The 17,754-nt window shown below is 43.6% G+C and overlaps 1 protein-coding gene across 3 annotated transcripts in view; it reads left to right on the top strand.

Annotated features, from left to right (window-relative positions):
* LOC106580051 (cAMP-specific 3',5'-cyclic phosphodiesterase 4D) overlaps positions 1-17,754 on the top strand; it is a 278,153-nt gene that overhangs the window by 249,718 nt on the left and 10,681 nt on the right. For all 3 annotated transcript variants that reach the window (XM_014160617.2, XM_014160619.2, XM_014160620.2), the window contains exons 2-6: positions 609-800; positions 5,651-5,687; positions 5,864-5,940; positions 6,573-6,622; positions 15,028-15,140. In XM_014160617.2, the coding sequence (XP_014016092.1) occupies positions 609-800; positions 5,651-5,687; positions 5,864-5,940; positions 6,573-6,622; positions 15,028-15,140 (469 nt within the window). The remainder of the gene's footprint in view (positions 1-608; positions 801-5,650; positions 5,688-5,863; positions 5,941-6,572; positions 6,623-15,027; positions 15,141-17,754) is intronic.

The raw sequence follows: 17,754 nt of genomic DNA, 5'->3' as shown, positions 1-17,754 counted from the left end.
GCGGTAATCTCAGGTGTGAGGATAATCTGGAGGACTCTAAGGAACGGTGACGTCAAATGGGGATTGCGTCATTGTCCTAAGTGGTGGTGGTGACTCAATGAGTCATTGTCTTTATCAGAGCTGTGTTAAAGTACTGGTCTGTGTTACAGTACTGGCCTGTGTTACGGTACTGGCCTGTGCTACGGTCCTGGCCTGTGTTACAGTACTGGCCTGTGCTACGGTCCTGGCCTGTGTTACAGTACTGGCCTGTGTTACGGTCCTGGCCTGTGCTACGGTCCTGGCCTGTGCTACGGTCCTGGCCTGTGTTACAGTACTGGCCTGTGTTACGGTACTGGCCTGTGTTACGGTACTGGCCTGTGTTACGGTACTGGCCTGTGTTACAGTACTGGCCTGTGTTACGGTACTGGCCTGTGTTACAGTTACCATATCAAGGCTTTTGGATATTCTTGTGGGTCTTTGAAAGAATGTTTTGAAACCTAAGCAACCTGCTGCTCAATGTTCTTTGCAGTGCAAATAAACAAAAATGCGGACAGGTATCCTATGTTTCTAACACCCACTGTTTATGATTATGTCTAATATTTCCTCTCTCTCTGGTTGTTGTCTGACAGTTTCGATGTGGACAACGGCACATCGTCGGGGCGCAGCCCGCTGGACCCCATGGCCAGCCCGGGGTCTGGGCTCATACTGCAGGGGAACTTTGTCCACAGTCAGCGGAGAGAGTCCTTCCTCTACCGCTCTGACTCGGACTACGAACTGTCGCCCAAGTCCATGTCCAGAAACTCCTCCATCGCCAGCGACATGTGAGTTTTTTCTCTCTCCAACTGTCTCTCTGTTCCCCCTCCAACCGACACACAGACACACACACACACACACACACACACACACACACACACACACACACACACACACACACACACACACACAGTCTATCTACACATGTAGTCTCTCACTGAAGAAATGGAGTGTTTTCAAAGGTGTGGTGGGTGATATGATGTGATAGCTGTCAGTGTACTTGTTGCCCATTCCCAGTTCTCTGTTTGATTGACAGCTGATGCTGAGGTGTCACAGTGTCACGTCTCTATTCGAAGCCCTTTGCCCTCAGCATTAGAGGAAAGCTGTAGCGCCCTGAGTGCAAACCTTGAGTTAGTTGTGTTTGGTGATTGAGGTATGTATTGTCTTAAACTCCTTCAGTGACTACAACACCAACAGATGGCTATTGAGTCACCAAGATACTCATTATCCCCTAGAAGCATTTATTTGGGCTGCAATTTCTGAGGCTGGTAACTCTAATGCACTTATCCTCTGCAGCAGAGGTAACTCTGGGTCTTCCTTTCCTGTGGTGGTCCTCATGAGAGCCAGTTTCATCATAGTGCTTGATGGTTTTTGAGACTGCACTTGATAAACTTTTCGGATTTACTGACCTTCATGTCTAAAAGCAATGATGGACTGCAATTTCTCTTTTCTTATTTGAGCTGTTCTTGCCATAATATGGACTTTAACAAATTGGGCTATCTTCTGTATACCACCCCTACCTTGTCACAACACAACTGATTTGCTCAAACACATTAAAAGTTAAAAAATTCCACAAATGAACTTTTAACAAGGCACACCTGTTAATTGAAATGCATTCCAGGTGACTACCTCATGGAGCTGGTTGAGAGAATGCCAACAGTGTGCAAAACTGTCATCAAGGCAAAGGGTGGCTATTTTGAAGAATCTTAAATATAAATACAAACCGAATGTCATAGCTAGCTAAAGTTAACCAAAATAGGTTCAATGTTAGATTCTTACCCGTATACATGGATGAAAGCTTCACGGCAGACTGCAACCCCTTTTATCAAATAAGACGTCCTGTTTCGTTTCCGTTTAGTTTGAACAGTTTGTTTGGCTCGTTGTGTCAAGTCATACTGACCGTGTGCAATGCCATAAAAGTCATCAGATCTTTCTCCCTCTCTGTCACCGATGCCATGGTTGCCCTTAGACATGCGTTTCATACAACAGCCTTCTGTGTTCTCTTTTTGACTCCCTATGCATTTGCAATCAAGCGCCAGAATTCTATTAATCTCCTTATCATACTCTGCTGCTACCAGACATTCCACTGATTTCAAAACTCGGTCAACTTCTTCCGTGACAACAACACTGTTGATTGTCACCGTTTCTTCTCTATCACTGTCATCAAAAGACTTCTTCAATGAAAATGTTCAACGTAAATCAGGGATTTCCTCATCGTCTGATTCATTTTCAGAGTCAGAGAGAGTCAGCATGGCACGATCGTCCTCCAGAAAGTAGTCCATCACAACTTTTTCCCATTGAACTTTGTCAATAGCGCCTGATCAACTCAGGGCAGCAATGTAATTAAGAGCAGTAGCAACATATTTGCAGTTCTCCATTGCTAACGTTATATCTTTCTAAAAAACTGCAGTAGGAAGGATTATCTACACATTACGAGCAGCTCATTTTATACACACAAGATCCTAATCCGCAGACCAATCCAAACTCATCTCTCGGCAAGTCCAGCCCACTCATTATCTCAGCCAATCATGGCTAGCGGGAAGGTTGCTGTTTTTTTTCTGTGGCTAAACCAACTAGGCTCGTAATTTAACAATTGTATTCGTATTAACAGATGGCATACAAGTTTGATATTAAGGCACATGAAAGTTCACATGTTCGAGAAGGCATTTCTCCCCCCCACAAAAAAAATGACGTTCAAACAGCTGTCCTGTGAAGTCGTGACTTGCGACATAGGCCTAGTTTACTGAATCGGGTCACATATTGTCACGCTGTATAATTATATGAGACAGGCACAGGAATACGTAAAAGGGGATTTTATTTCTCCACCTAAAATAAAGTACGTCATGAAAACGATGGGGACGAAGCCCAAAACAAACACGTACAGTTGAAGTCGGAAGTTTACATACCCTTAGGTTGGAGTCATTAAAACTCGTTTTTCAACCACTCTACAAATTTCTTGTTAACAAACTATAGTTTTGGCAAGTCGGTTAGGACATCTACTTTGTCCATGACACAAGTAATTTTTCCCACAATTGTTTACAGACAGATTATTTCACTTATAATTCACTGTATCACAATTCCAGTGCGTCAGACGTTCACATACAGTAAGTTGACTGTGCCTTTAAACAGCTTGGAAAATTCCAGAAAATGTCATGGCTTTAGAAGCTTCTGATAGGCTAATTGACATAATTGGAGTCAATTGGAGGTGTACCTGTGGATGTATTTCAAGGCCTACCTTCACACTCAGTGTCTCTTTGCTTGACATCATGGGAAAATCAAAAGAAATCAGCCAAGATCTCACAAAAAGAATTGTGGACCTCCACAAATCTGGTTCATCCTTTGGAGCAATTTCCAAATGCCTGAAGGTACCACATTCATCTGTACAAACAATAGTACACAAGTATAAACACCATGGGACCACGCAGTCGTCATACCACTCAGGATGGAGACGCGTTCTGTCTCCTAGAGATGAACGTACAATGAACGTACAAAACCGCCATAAAGAAACACACTATGGTTTGCAACTGCACATGGGGACAAAGATCGTACTTTTTGGAGAAATGTTCTCTGGTCTGATGAAACAAAAATAGAACTGTTCATCGTTATGTTTGGAGGGAAAAGGGGGAGGCTTGCAAGCTGAAGAACACCATCCCAACCGTGAAGCACGGGGGTGGCAGCATCATGTTGTGGGGCTGCTTTGCTGCAGGAGGGACTGGTGCACTTCACAAAATAGATGGCATCATGAGGGTGGAAAATTATGTGGATATATTGAAGCAACATCTCAAGACATCAGTCAGGAAGTTAAAGCTTGGTCGCAAATGGGTCTTCCAAATGGACAATGACCTCAAGCATACTTCCAAAGTTGTGGCAAAATGGCTCAAGGACAACTAAGACAAGGTTTTGGAGTGGCCAAAGCCCTGACCTCAATCCTATAGAACATTTGTGGGCAGAACTGAATAAGCGTGTGTGAGCAAGGAGGCCTACATACCTGACTCAGTTACACCAGCTCTGTCATGAGGAATGGCCCAAAATTCACCCAACTTATTGTGGGAAGCTTGTGGACGGCTACCCGGAACATTTGACCCAAGTTAAACAATTTAAAGGCAATGCTACCAAATACTAATTGAATGTATGTAAACTTCTGACCCACTGGGAATGTGATGAAAGAAATAAAAGCTGAAATAAATCGTTCTCTCTACCATTATTTGAACATTTCACATTCTTAAAAGGAAGAGGTGATTTTTTTACTAGGGAATTTTTACTAGGATTAATAGTCAGGAATTGTGAAAAACTGAGTTTAAATGTATTTGGCTAAGCTGTTTGTAAACTTCCGACTTCAACTGTATATACACATACTAATCAGGAGGAATGGGAACCAGGTGTGCGTAATGAGACGAGACAGTCCGAGGTTGGTGGTAATGAATCCAATTCAGTGACACCTAGAAGGCCGGTGACGTAGACCTCCGGAGCTGGTGAACGGAATGAGTAGCAGTACCGGGGTATCCGTGACACATATTTTGATTTGTTTAACACTTTTTTGGTTACTACATGATTCCATATGTGTTAATAAACCCTTGAATGAGTAGGTGTGTCCAAACTTTTGATTGGTACTGTATATATATATATATATATATATATATATGTATATATGTATATATATGATTTTTTTTATCGTGCGAAAAACGATTTTAATCGACATTGAAATGACTTAAACCAAATCGACACTGTGTAGCCTTTTCAATTCGTCCAGCTTGCCAACAGTCATTGAAACGAAAGCTAGACAATCAAAGAGCATCGAAAATAACAAAAACGATGGATAGAGAACTATTTTTTGCACATTTTGACGGCAAGGAAATATAATACATTTTAAGTGAGGCCCTCCAGACTTTTTTGACACCCCTGGTCTTGTTTCTTTAGACAGAAAATGAAAGTAGTGAGGTTGCTCAGGGTGGATCAGAGGGCGTAATCCGCAACCGTCTATCAAGCCAAAGGTTGTGTGTTCGAGTGGCGTCGGGGACTACATTTTAGTTAACCCTTCCCCTAATCCTTATTCTAAACGTAACCCAATTCACCTAACCTGCTACGTAAATTCACCTAACCTTTGTTATTTTAATTCCATGACCTTTCACGTAAATTATCCTAACCTTTGTCGTTAGTTCACCTAATCACCAACGTAAGTTATCCCCGTAATTCCCCTTTGTTGTTACTATGGAACAAGCAACCTGGTCTCAGAGAAAGATGTATAAATTAAAACCTCTTCCAAGAAGTATGAAAAGTTACATCATCAAATTCATATGCTATTGTACGACTGTATAAGACGTATGATAGTATATGTCTTCTAACAGTATGACGTTTAACGACCGCAATTCCATTCATAATCTTACATAACGTAACATATCATACTAAATGGGGTGTCACAGATTTACATACAGAATAATATGAAATGCCCTGAGGCCACATTGTATAGCCATATTACACTAGTCTTGCCATAGTCTGTAGCCATGGCTACAGCTGGGATCATCTCCTCTTTGTCACGCAGAGGGTTAAAATGTGAAGGTCATGTTTAGAATTTCTGTAGACAAAGGTGTGTCAAAAAATGTAATCTAACATCTTTTTATCTTTGTCTCTTTTTTTGCAGTCATGGCGACGATATGATTGTAACACCATTTGCACAGGTGAGCAATGGCACGATTGCTAAGCAAGTTTTATTGTGTTGTTGCCTAATTCCCTGTTGCTATGCTGATATTTAGCAAAAGACACCCAACTTGGACCAGTTTAGATTGGATGGGGCAATCACTGTTTAAGAGATGAATGTGAGGTTTTAATGTCAATCTGTCCTGATCTCCTCCAGGTTCTAGCCAGTCTAAGAACTGTACGGAATAATTTTGCTGCATTAACCAATTGTTCACAAGACAGAGTGTCCAACAAGTAAGTCTTCGCAAGCATACACTGTATGTACCTTATACACAATGAACCTGTAATTACTGCTGTGTAGTAGTCTAGAGCAAGGCACAAAGCTACCCTAATTATAGCTAAATATTAGTGTTATTTGGGGATTTTGGGGCTATATATTGGATATATATGTATTTATATGATATCTCCAACTGAAGTCTCTCTTTATGGTGTTGTGTTACAAACGGCTTCAGTATTCCCCATGTCATCTCTCTTTGACTGTGTTTACATAGGCAGGCCAATTCTGATCTTTTTGCCACTAATTGGTATTTTGACCAATCAGATCAGACATTTTGGCCTAGTCTGCATGCTATACCACCAGACACTTGCTGCTGCATTTGACACAATGTGTTGGAGAAGATGTGAATCCTTTGCTGTAGTTCTCCCCCTGCTGGTCTTCACTGGGACTACAACAACAGCAGTCCCACTCAGTCTGTGATGAATGGGGACTGATTCAGCTGGAAAGGGTGCAGCAGATTTACCTCTGTTAGTGAGATAGAAGGGGGAGAAAGACAGGAGGAGTTCGATAGGAGAGAGATAGAATGAGGTAGTACAGTAGTAGTGTTTTGAGAGGAGATCAATGTGTATTTTGTTTCTCCCCACACCAGGAGATCACCCATGTGTAATCCACCACCCATCACCAAGACCTCATTCACAGGTACGCTGATAGTCTTTAACTGTGTGGTCTTTGTGTTTGTTACTGTGTGTGTCAGTGGAGGCTGCTGAGGGCAGGACGGCTCATAATAATGGCTGGAACGGAGCAGATGGAACGGCATCAAAACACGTGTTTTATGTATATTATACCGTTCCACCGATTCTGCTCCAGCCATTACCACGAGCCCGTCCTCCCCAATTAAGGTGCCACCAACCTCCTGTGGTATGTGTGTGTGCGTGTGCGTACTGTATGAATATGTTGATAGTGAAAGGAGGGAGAGAGAATATCATCCATTCTATCAGCTTGGTAAAATGCAGCATCCCTTGATGATGGTGTCATGGCATTGTGATATGACAGACATTGGGATGGGAACTGTCAGACCAGAGATAGAGGATGAGGACATAGAGATCCTTTAGGGGGAGCCAAACAACAGGACACTGTATCAAAACGATCCAGAGTGTGTAGTAAATACAACATGGCTGACATGTTTGGAAGAGATACGCCTGTAGCTTCTGTATAGGACAATGGGAACCAAACAGCATAAAGGCTGCAGGACAGTGGTTAGTAACCCTGGTACAGTAGCATCAGCAGGACTGTTTGACTTCTGGTTCACCTGTTTGTCTGTCACTCAGCCTTGTATGGAAAGGCTTCTGTGCCAAAGTGCTGTCAGGCCCCATGCTCCATCCCCTGACTGACAGCTCACAGCCAGACCCTACATTCCACACAGATCCTATGGGATCCTGCTAGAATCAGGTCACTACATCTGAGGCTGGGCTTTGCAGGTTGGTGTGACCCCTTACCTTTCGCTCCCCACTGTAGCAGTTACCCACTATACAGTGATGGGAATGACATCTAAATCAGTGTGTCTAACTAACACCATGAAACGAATCGGTCATTCACTAGCAATGGAACAATAACAATGAAATGAACAATATCAAGTTTGCTTTCATTTTTGTATTGTAATCATCTGTAAGCAATCTGTAAGACACAGATTGTTGGTAGGCTTTGTCAAAGAGGAGAGGAGAGTGGTCCACTACTACTTCAGAATAGGGCTTCTCTCTCAGGTGTTTTATTCAGGAGATGACACAGGGACCAAAATAGACCTGTTCTTGAAGGGCACTTCTCGTTGCCCTCTAGCACTATGTAGGGCTGGCAGTGTGTGTCACAGGGTGAGCAGCCAACCATGTTAGTAGGTCCTGCTAGTAGGTCCAATACTATGTCAGTAGGTCCCATACTATGTTAGTAGGTCCCATATTATGTTAGTAGGTCCCATACTATGTTAGTAGGTCCCATACTATGTCGGTAGGTCCCATACTGTGTCGGTAGGTCCCATACTGTGTCAGTAGGTCCCATACTGTGTCAGTAGGTCCCATACTGTGTCAGTAGGTCCCATACTGTGTCAGTAGGTCCCATACTATGTCAGTAGGTCCCATACTGTGTCAGTAGGTCCCATACTGTGTCAGTAGGTCCCATACTATGTCAGTAGGTCCCATACTGTGTCAGTAGGTCCCATACTGTGTCAGTAGGTCCCATACTATGTCAGTAGGTCCCATACTATGTCAGTGGGTCCCATACTATGTCAGTGGGTCCCATACTATGTCAGTAGGTCCCATACTGTGTCAGTAGGTCCCATACTGTGTCAGTAGGTCCCATACTGTGTCAGTAGGTCCCATACTATGTCAGTAGGTCCCATACTGTGTCAGTAGGTCCCATACTGTGTCAGTAGGTCCCATACTGTGTCAGTAGGTCCCATACTGTGTCAGTAGGTCCCATACTATGTCAGTAGGTCCCATACTGTGTCAGTAGGTCCCATACTGTGTCAGTAGGTCCCATACTGTGTCAGTAGGTCCCATGCTCTGATACCAGGTCCCATACTATGTTAGTAGGTCCCATACTCTGTCCCACATCCTGCTCCTCTCATACTCAGAGTGCTGTAGCTCAGTTGGTAGAGCATGGTGTTTGCAACACCAGGGTTGTGGGTTTGATTCCCACGGGGGGCCAGCACAGAAAAAAATAAAAAATGTTTAGAAATGAAATGTATGCATTCACTACTGTAAGCTAAATGACTAAAATGTAAATGCTGTAGATCTTGTATTTGGGCCACACATATCCAAGCTAGAATCCACAGGCTATTTTTTCCCTGTTAAACAAAACACGTGTGACAAGCCAAACCCATGTACAGTATGCACTAGTGTAAGGTGCCATGACATTCAAAACCTCCCTCTCTCACAGAACATTCCACTCTCTACCCGGGAACATGTGTAGCACACAGTGTGTGAATAATTGATGACATTGCACTATATTTAGAAATTATTAGAGTGCATCCATTATGGCCCTGGCCATAAAAGAGAGTGTGAGTCATGGGACTGATTGTTTAAGAGAATTGACTACTTGTAATTCATGTGAAGGCCTGTGCTGGCAGTGTCATCCTAGCCTGGGTCCCAGTCAGTATCTTTAGCTAATCCACTGTCTGTGCTTGCTCCACGTCATGTGCCAAAGAGACTGGCCTTTCTTGCGTCTTCAAATATGAACATTGTATCATTAATAAGCTCGAGGAGAACAGAGGATTTGATCCCGATTCATCACCCTCACAGCTATTCTCCAATCATAACGATTATGCAAATTTTGGAACTCTGTCTTTTCTCCACAGAACACGTTGGTATCTGGTTTCTAAGCAACCGTATTTTGTTTGTCCAGATGAAACCAGCCTGTCAAAAGTTGCTTGCTCAGTCTAAATTCTCAAACTGGATACATACCGCAAATCCAACCACAAAACGTCTTAGTTTTGATTTTAAGCCTCAAAATACAACATGTTGTTAGGCTAACAGCTAAATGTATTTTTTATTTTTTTTTACTTTGTTTTACATTCTAATTCCATTTTTTAGGCTCCACATATTATATTTGTTATTTCCAACAACCAATGAGCAATTCTCTCGTAAATTGCATATTGAACGTTGACATGGATTGTCAATGACAAGGATTGTCAAGGAGTGAAATTTGATCTAAAGATACTGATGCTAGCCTGCTGAGAAGGACAATAAAGGAGGTCATGTAGAACAGTCCTAATGGGACATGGAGAGGCCGATGGGGCATTAGACGAGCCCTGCCATGAGTCCCACATGACATATAGGCTGGTCTCTTTCAGCTCCGGCCCCCTCCTCCCTCCCTATCACTTTATTTATTATACATCTGTCCATCAATGTGTCGATTGGTTGGTGTTTGAAGACGGCTATTTTTAGTGTGGGCTAAGAATAGACTGGATGAGGAGAATAGACCAATGAAGAGTGCTGTAGCTGTGTGAACTCTGACCTGGGGAGAAAAGATAATGCTCGTCTTGTGATCCAGACTAGGTGGTGAGGGAATGGAACAGCTGTCCGTTTATTAATGGTTAATTGCATTCTTGTTACCCCTGCACACATCTATTGCTATGGGCATAAGTATTGTTCATGACACAAACTGTTCACACCCCTCTTGTTGGCGCATTTATTGCAATTCAATACATTTTGCCATGAGATGGAGACTTTTTGCCATTTTAAAGCTAATTTCCTGCAATTCTACACATTTTGCATGTCTTATGTGTGTTCATGTGATATTTGAGTGACTCAAACATTAAAACAAAATCAATGGGCTAAAAAACATAGCTAGAAAATGTTAGCTAACTAATTGATCTGGACATTTCTGACCAGTTATAAATGGTTCTCTAAGGTCTGCAATGACTGACATGACAAGAGGAAAACTGGTGATGCACAAACCAATTTTCGAAATTGCACCTTGTGCATTCTGCTATTACAACTTGAGAAGCCCAACCGTTTGGGAACCACTGGTATAAGGGACAAAGTATTGCCTTGTAGCTGTATCTCTCAAATATCTCTCTTAATCTCATGAAGATTGGACATAAAATATAATGGATTTAAACCAATTTGGGTTTTGGTTTCATTGTGGCGAAGTTGGTAGAGCAAGGCGCTTGCATCACCAGGATTGTAGGTGTAATTCCCACAGGGGACTAGTACAAAAAAGTACGAAAATGTATGAACTCTGGATAAGAGCGTCTGCAAAATGACTAAAATCTAAATGATAATGATGATTTCCAAAGCAATGGGAACATATATTAAAACAACAACATGTCCTTGCTGGCGGTATGTACAGGATTACCACTCTCCCACTTCCAGTCCAGCTCCAGTGTTCCTAGCTGCTTCGGTCCAGCGTTTGGCAGCAGCCTGCCGTCTGTGCAGCAGAGTGGTCTCTCTGTGCGCTGGTGTCTGATGTCGCACTAAGCATGAGAAGAATGTCATTGACGTCAGTGCAGTCTCTGTCAGAGAGAGTGGCACCCCAGCCACAGAGAGAGAGAGAGAGAGAGAGAGAGAGAGAGAGAGGGCACCCCAGCCATTGAGAGAGAAAGAGAGTGATGGAGAGATACAGAGAGGGAAATGTAAAAGAGTTGAGCTTGAAAGACAAAAGAGAATGACAGAGAGATTTAGGGCCGGTTACAGTGATGCAATGCTGATGTTTGAGGCATGCTGGGAAAATTACTGCACATGTGGCACACACACACATAGCTTATACTGTACACATGTAGGGAACGTTCCTTACTTTGAACCGTATTACTGTACATTTGGCACATAGTACATATGCAGACACCAGTGGCAGTCGGTGCCATTTAAGATTAGGGAGGACAACACATTTTTTTTAATGAGCATAGTCTTATTTTTATTACACCATATTGGATGACTGTTATTCATATTCCGTTCACCCAGCTCAATGTAACATCAATATATTTAGGCTACTACATGATACTTGAATTTTCTCTATACCCATCATGAGGTTGCTACAACCTAGCCTGCAAATGAATGTAGGTGCACGGGTCGAGAGGAAGATGTGAGTAATGAAAGTGACAGACAGTGACTCGTTCAGTACCGCCTTGCACACTCTTGCCTGCATCTAGCTGATCTAGGGTGGAATCATTAGTCCAAACAGTTGCGAATTAGAGTTTCTATTGGATAAATTCAGGTAGGTCTATCCCCGTTTTGTTCCGTTTGCTTCAGTTCAAGAAACTTTTTCAACAGAATGGGTGGAATGAGTTATGACATAAGTGTTGTGTTCCTTTGTTTAGCGACCCCTAAATTTAAATGCATCACTCACAAATGTAGCTGACTGTCTTCTGCAGGTTATCATCTAACCAGTGAGGTACCATATATCTCCCAAATCCTGATCACCCGCACACACAGTTCACTTTCATAGCAGCCACATACATACAAGCTTATTAACTAAAATGGATCAATTGAAAGTGTGGGTTCACAGCTCCAATCCAGATGTGTTGGTCATTACTAAGACATGGTTAAGCAAGAGTGTTTTGAATACTGATGTTAACCTTTCTGGTTATAACCTTTTTTGGCAAGACAGATCTTCCAAAGATAGGGGAGTGGCAGTCTTTACAAACGATCACCTTCAGTCCTCAGTTGTCTCCACCAAGTCTGTCCCCAAACAATTTGATTTGCTGGTTTCAAGCGTTAAACTTTCAAATAACTCTTTGTTGACTGTTGCTGGGTGCTATCGTCCTCCATCAGCACCGGCCTGTACCCTACCTGCCCTAAGCTCTCTCCTGGCCCCTTACACTAAGTCTGAATTTGTCCTGTTAGGTGACCTAAACTGGACATGCTTAAACCAACTGACCAAGTCCTAAAGCAATGGGGCTCCCTAAATCTTTCTCAGATTATTACCAATCCCACAAGGTATGACCGCCCCATTATAGCTGATTATAAATCCATAATAATACATATATTATCACCTAATGTTGTGTTAGATCTTTTTATCAACTTAAGTTCTTGTGAACATTATAAGTTTTGAACTTCTATTTGCTATTTATGGCCTGTAGGCCTCATTGACCTGAGCACATACAACTGTTTTTTGAGTAAAAAAAGCATAATGTATGGATATTTTGACTTTAACAAATACTCAGATGAAAAATATTGTGCTATCTATCACAGACTACTTTGTGTCAAAGTTGAACAAGGACTCTCTCCTCCTCACCAGTGTCATGATCAAAGATATGATCAAGAGCCTCACATACAGTATATCGTTTGGTCAATGTGCTGCCACAGAATGAATTGTGAGCAAGGCCTCAAAAAAGCTTTATATACCAGAGCTGCAAGAAAAGTTCTATATATTATTATAACAATGTTGCGATTGTTTGTGAGAATTCCAACAGGTGTGGTTCCCGTGGGGGAAAGATTCTATTGGGGAAAGGTTCCTGTGGGGGTTGCCATGGGAGCCAAGAAGGGGAGTGAGGTGTGTGTGTGTGTGTGTGTGTGTGTGTGTGTGTGTGTGTGTGTGTGTGTGTGTGTGTGTGTGTGTGTGTGTGTGTGTGTGTGTGTGTGTGTGTGTGTGTGTGTGTGTGTGTGTGTGTGTGTGTGTGTGCGCGTGCGTGTGTGTGTGTGCTCAAACACACATGCATGTGGAGGTCTGGGAGAGGAAGTGTGTCCATCTGATGAATGAGCATGTGCCTGAACTCAATTGTATACACTAATTGTAGTCTCACCCATTCATTTCTAATGACCGGAGATTTTTGACCGTGAACACCACAGGTGTACAAAACTTAAATAAAACACCCAAAATGTTTTGAAAATTATCCAAATGTATTTTGTGTGTTCAGATGCCGTGTGGACAAAGTCATGGAACCTTATGACAATCAGACTAAATGAACTACATTTCTCAGAGAGAAAACTTGTAAATTGGTCCAATTCGACCGGAACACAGCAAGAGGGTTAATTGGGTTTTGAGAAGGTGACACACTCTACTAATGAATGACTGAGAGAGGCTTCAGTGCACTGCTTACATTTGCAATGGAAATAAGGAATATACAATATAATAGAAATTACAAATATTTGATACACTGTTATTTGAGGTTTGAAAGGGGTTAGAATAGACTACTGATACCTCACCCTAACATTGTTTGAAATTGTCTGACTTTACGATCATTATTCAGAGATTATTCCTCTTTAAAAAGCATCACTACCCATACATCTCTTTCTCAGACATCTGTCTCAGACACGTACGGCATACGATACATCAGAGAAACCGCAGTCGCTTGAAGGGTCTGGGAAAAACCCGTGAAGCTCTGTCTCGTTCTCCTCTCTCTCTCTCCCTCTCTTTTTCTTCATCTCTCTTTCTCTTTGTCTCCTCTTACATGTCCACCTCCCTTCCCTCACCCCTCTCTCTTTCTCCGTTGAACGGACACGCAAATTGAGCTCCAGCTCCACTGCCTCATACTCCAGGCCGGGCTTTCTGTGCGGCCCTCCCCTATCCACAGTGCAGTCCTCTCAGGCTTTAGGTACAGCTCTGAGGAAGAGCAGCGATCTGCCGTCTGGATACCAGGGATGCTACACACACATCATCTATAGGACGGAGCCCAGACTCAACACACACTCATTGGATTATAGCGTTGGCATGTAGCGTTTCTGCTGCAGGGAGGCTGAGGCAGAGTGATGTGTTACGGTTAGCTCTCCATCTGGTGTGTGTGATTTGTGTGTGTGTGTGGTATGTGTGTGCGGTAAGCGCGCACCCCACAGCTAGCCAGTCAGCCAGCCAGCCAGGCAGCCAACCAGCATGCTACAGTGTGCTCCCCTTTGTTCCAGCCTGTCGATGAAACCCTGCTGGTTGTGAGATTCTGGACAGCGTCTGGATCTACTGCCCCTTCTCCACCCCCATCCCTCCCTCCTCTCATCTATCCCTCTGTCTCTCCATCCTTCCCCTGGGCAGACATGGGCCTGCTATCCAGACTGCTCTTCATCCTTCTCCATGACTGGAATTATATCTCTTCTATGGACTGTATACTGAACCTCAGACACACACATCACTGAGAGACTGGGATTCTGTGTGTTGTTGTGCGTATGTGTGTGTGTATGTGTGTGTGTGTGTGTGTTTGTCTTTGTCTCTGTTTTGGTGTTGTCTGTATCGTATCCAAACCTAAAGGGCACCCTCCATATTCTCAGTCTCTGCTGTGATTTTAACTGTTGCTTGTATTAGGGGTGCTTGGGCTTCAACAGCCTGGTGCAGGGTTTTGGGCTAGGTTTAGGTTCCAGGACTATACGCCCCTGTCATTCCTCCAAAGGTTTGGACAGTAGGACTATTGGACACGGAGGGGGGGTCTCTGGGATAGGATTCAGGACTCTAAGCCCCTCTGGTCTCACCTTATCAGGGTGTCTGTCTTGGGTTGGAAATCAGACTTGTGACTTGGCCCCTCTCACTCTCCTACTGGCCCCTCTGCACCAGTATGAAGAGTCACCCATGCGTCCACTCGGGGCATCTCAGCATTGCTGTGTGTGGGGAGGCAGACCCCGGGCCAGCAGTCTGCGCTAGCCCTCTGAAGCGCCTCCGTACTGACCCCCTGCCCACCTGTCTCGCCCCCCCAGAGGAGGCCTATCAGAAACTGGCCACTGAGACGCTGGAGGAGCTGGACTGGTGCCTGGACCAGCTGGAGACCCTGCAGACCAGACACTCAGTCGGCGAGATGGCCTCCAACAAGGTAAGGACAAGAACCTTTTACTTATTATTGTGTGTCATATTTAGTTGCGTTTGAGTAAGTCTTTGTTTACAAAAAACATGGAGGTGAGATCTGTAGCAATCAAGATTGTTGGCTTCCCACGCTGGAAAGGTCTGTTGAGGTACTGTAAGGATTGACTATCCATCTCTTCCCGCATACCTGTGCATAACTGAAGTGTTTTGGAACAACACTACACTACACTGCAATGGATTCGGTCCCTCTCAGCTGGGAACGTGACTCTACTGTATGGAGTGACCATTGACAGGTAGCCTAGAGGTTAGAGAGGAGGAGGGCCTGCCACCAGAGAGTTGCCTGAGTTGGGAGCTTGACAGCTTTTCAAATGATGTTGTGTTCTAGCCAAACTGCCATCTTGGATTCATACTTGGATTGATTGTGAGGAAGGATACAAGGAGAGGGAAGTGACTTTAGACTATTGAGATGCACCCCTAGTACCCCCATTCTCTCGATCGCTCGCTTATTCACTCACTCACTCACTCACTCACTCACTCACTCACTCACTCACTCACTCACTCACTCACTCACTCACTCACTCACTCACTCACTCACTCACTCACTCACTCACTCACTCACTCACTCACTCACTCACTCACTCACTCACTCACTCACTCACTCACTCACTCACTCAGACCTATTCCTCCTCCTTCTACAACAGCAGTATCTGTACTAATACTGGTAATGATATAATGATTCATGCTGTCTTTCACATGGTATGGGGAGATCCCTTGTATCAGTATCTGGAGCTGTACTTAGCGTTATCATGCACGGATGGGAGATGTGCACGGAGAGTGCTCAGCTCGGCTCTCTCCAGCATGGGCCTGACGCCCTGCATGCTGAGCAGCTCTGGGCTCTGCTGGAGAGGCTGCCTCCCTGGCTGATGATGTCACACCCCATGATGTCACAATAGGGTAGATGGGCTTGGCGCAAGATAAAGGAGAGGCAGGTCGGACAGACAAAAGGACACAGTCAGACACTTGCAGATGGTAGTACAGCCACAGACAGACAGATATGCATTGCCCCTATACAGGGGTGAGAAACACAGGCTATACACAGGCTATTTGTCACCCTGTCGTATATAGCTGCAGCTAGCACACACAGCTATCCCTGGTTTCCATAGCAACACACCTAGTTGGCTTGCCGTCTCACTCCAGTGAACACACACACACACACACACACACACACACACACACACACACACACACACACACACACACACACACACACACACACACACACACACACACACACACACACACACACACACACACACACACACACACGGGCTATGTTTCTCTCCGAGAACACACCATGTACACAACTGTCACTCCTTCTCTGTTATTTTCAACCTATGACATGGCTATTTCTTGACTAAAACATCAACATGAAGTATTTCATTTTGGTAATACAGAACAGTAGCATTGGGTACCAGTATCATCCACATACCATTGTCTTATTTTGTGCTGTTTGTTTTCACTACATACAATTATAGCAGGTTGTAACATGTGCATTAGCTATACACGGCTTAGGTAAAATGTAGAACACAGGCTGGGGAGGTCAAAAGATGTAGATGGTGGAATTGTATGTATTGTATGTAATGGTGACATCACTGTTATTGTGACGAGTGATCTCATTCGCTGGACCCAGCTGGCCTCGAGCATTATATTTAACCTACCTATTTGATGATGTCAGTATCACATGCCATTATTGTCTCTGATCCACCCTGAAATTGTAGAAAGACATAATGGGTATTGGTATTTGCAAGGGGCATGTTGTATTAATAAGGGGCATGTTGTATTAATAAGGGGCATGTTGTATTAATAAGGGGCATGTGTGCCATTATATAGCATTATGTTGTACACTGTGTGTACGTGTTGTACATGTTGTTAGCTTTTACATACACACACTTTATTTTCCTTCACCTAGGAAAGGGAAATCTGCCACCAAAATAAATGTTACAGATCAAAAAATAGCTCCAGATATGAGATCCATTTTGACTGGCTCTATATTCATTAGGGAATTGCAGTTTTGTGCCACAATTCCCCAAAACAAATTTGCCCGAAACATGATGCGATCCTTTCCATTTTCTACCTAAAGGTGTGTGTTTCAAACCTATTTGCTGAGTTAACAATAGCAGACTGCCTAGCTAGCCGGCCTGTGTGCGCGTGCTTGCCTGTTTTTTGGACCTGTGACGGCCTGTTCCTAGTCTCCTGGACACAGGCGGAGGCGCTATATCTCTCTTAACGGGAGACCAGCAGTCTCAGCTGCTCCAGCGCTGCTACCCACAATGCCTTCAGGGATCCAAGATGGAAGGTAATCTGAGACATGACTTGTCCCATCTACTGAGAGGGTATTTTGATTGGTCCAAGGCTTGACTTAATTGTTTTAGGTAGGAAACATATAGTGTTGTAGTCTTTTAGTGTATGCCCCACCAATCTAGTTTACAGTTAACGTGGCATGTTTATTTAAGCTAATCAATTAGCCTGCTCTCTTTTCCTCTGTTAATGCCTTTTAATGTGTTCTGACTACCGTCCATCCATACTGCATCCGAGCTGCTTCATAAGTACAAATACAGTACAGT

Source organism: Salmo salar, chromosome ssa20 (genome assembly GCF_905237065.1).
Source record: "Salmo salar chromosome ssa20, Ssal_v3.1, whole genome shotgun sequence".
Lineage (NCBI taxonomy): Eukaryota > Metazoa > Chordata > Actinopteri > Salmoniformes > Salmonidae > Salmo > Salmo salar.
This window is presented reverse-complemented; position numbering and strand designations above follow the sequence as displayed.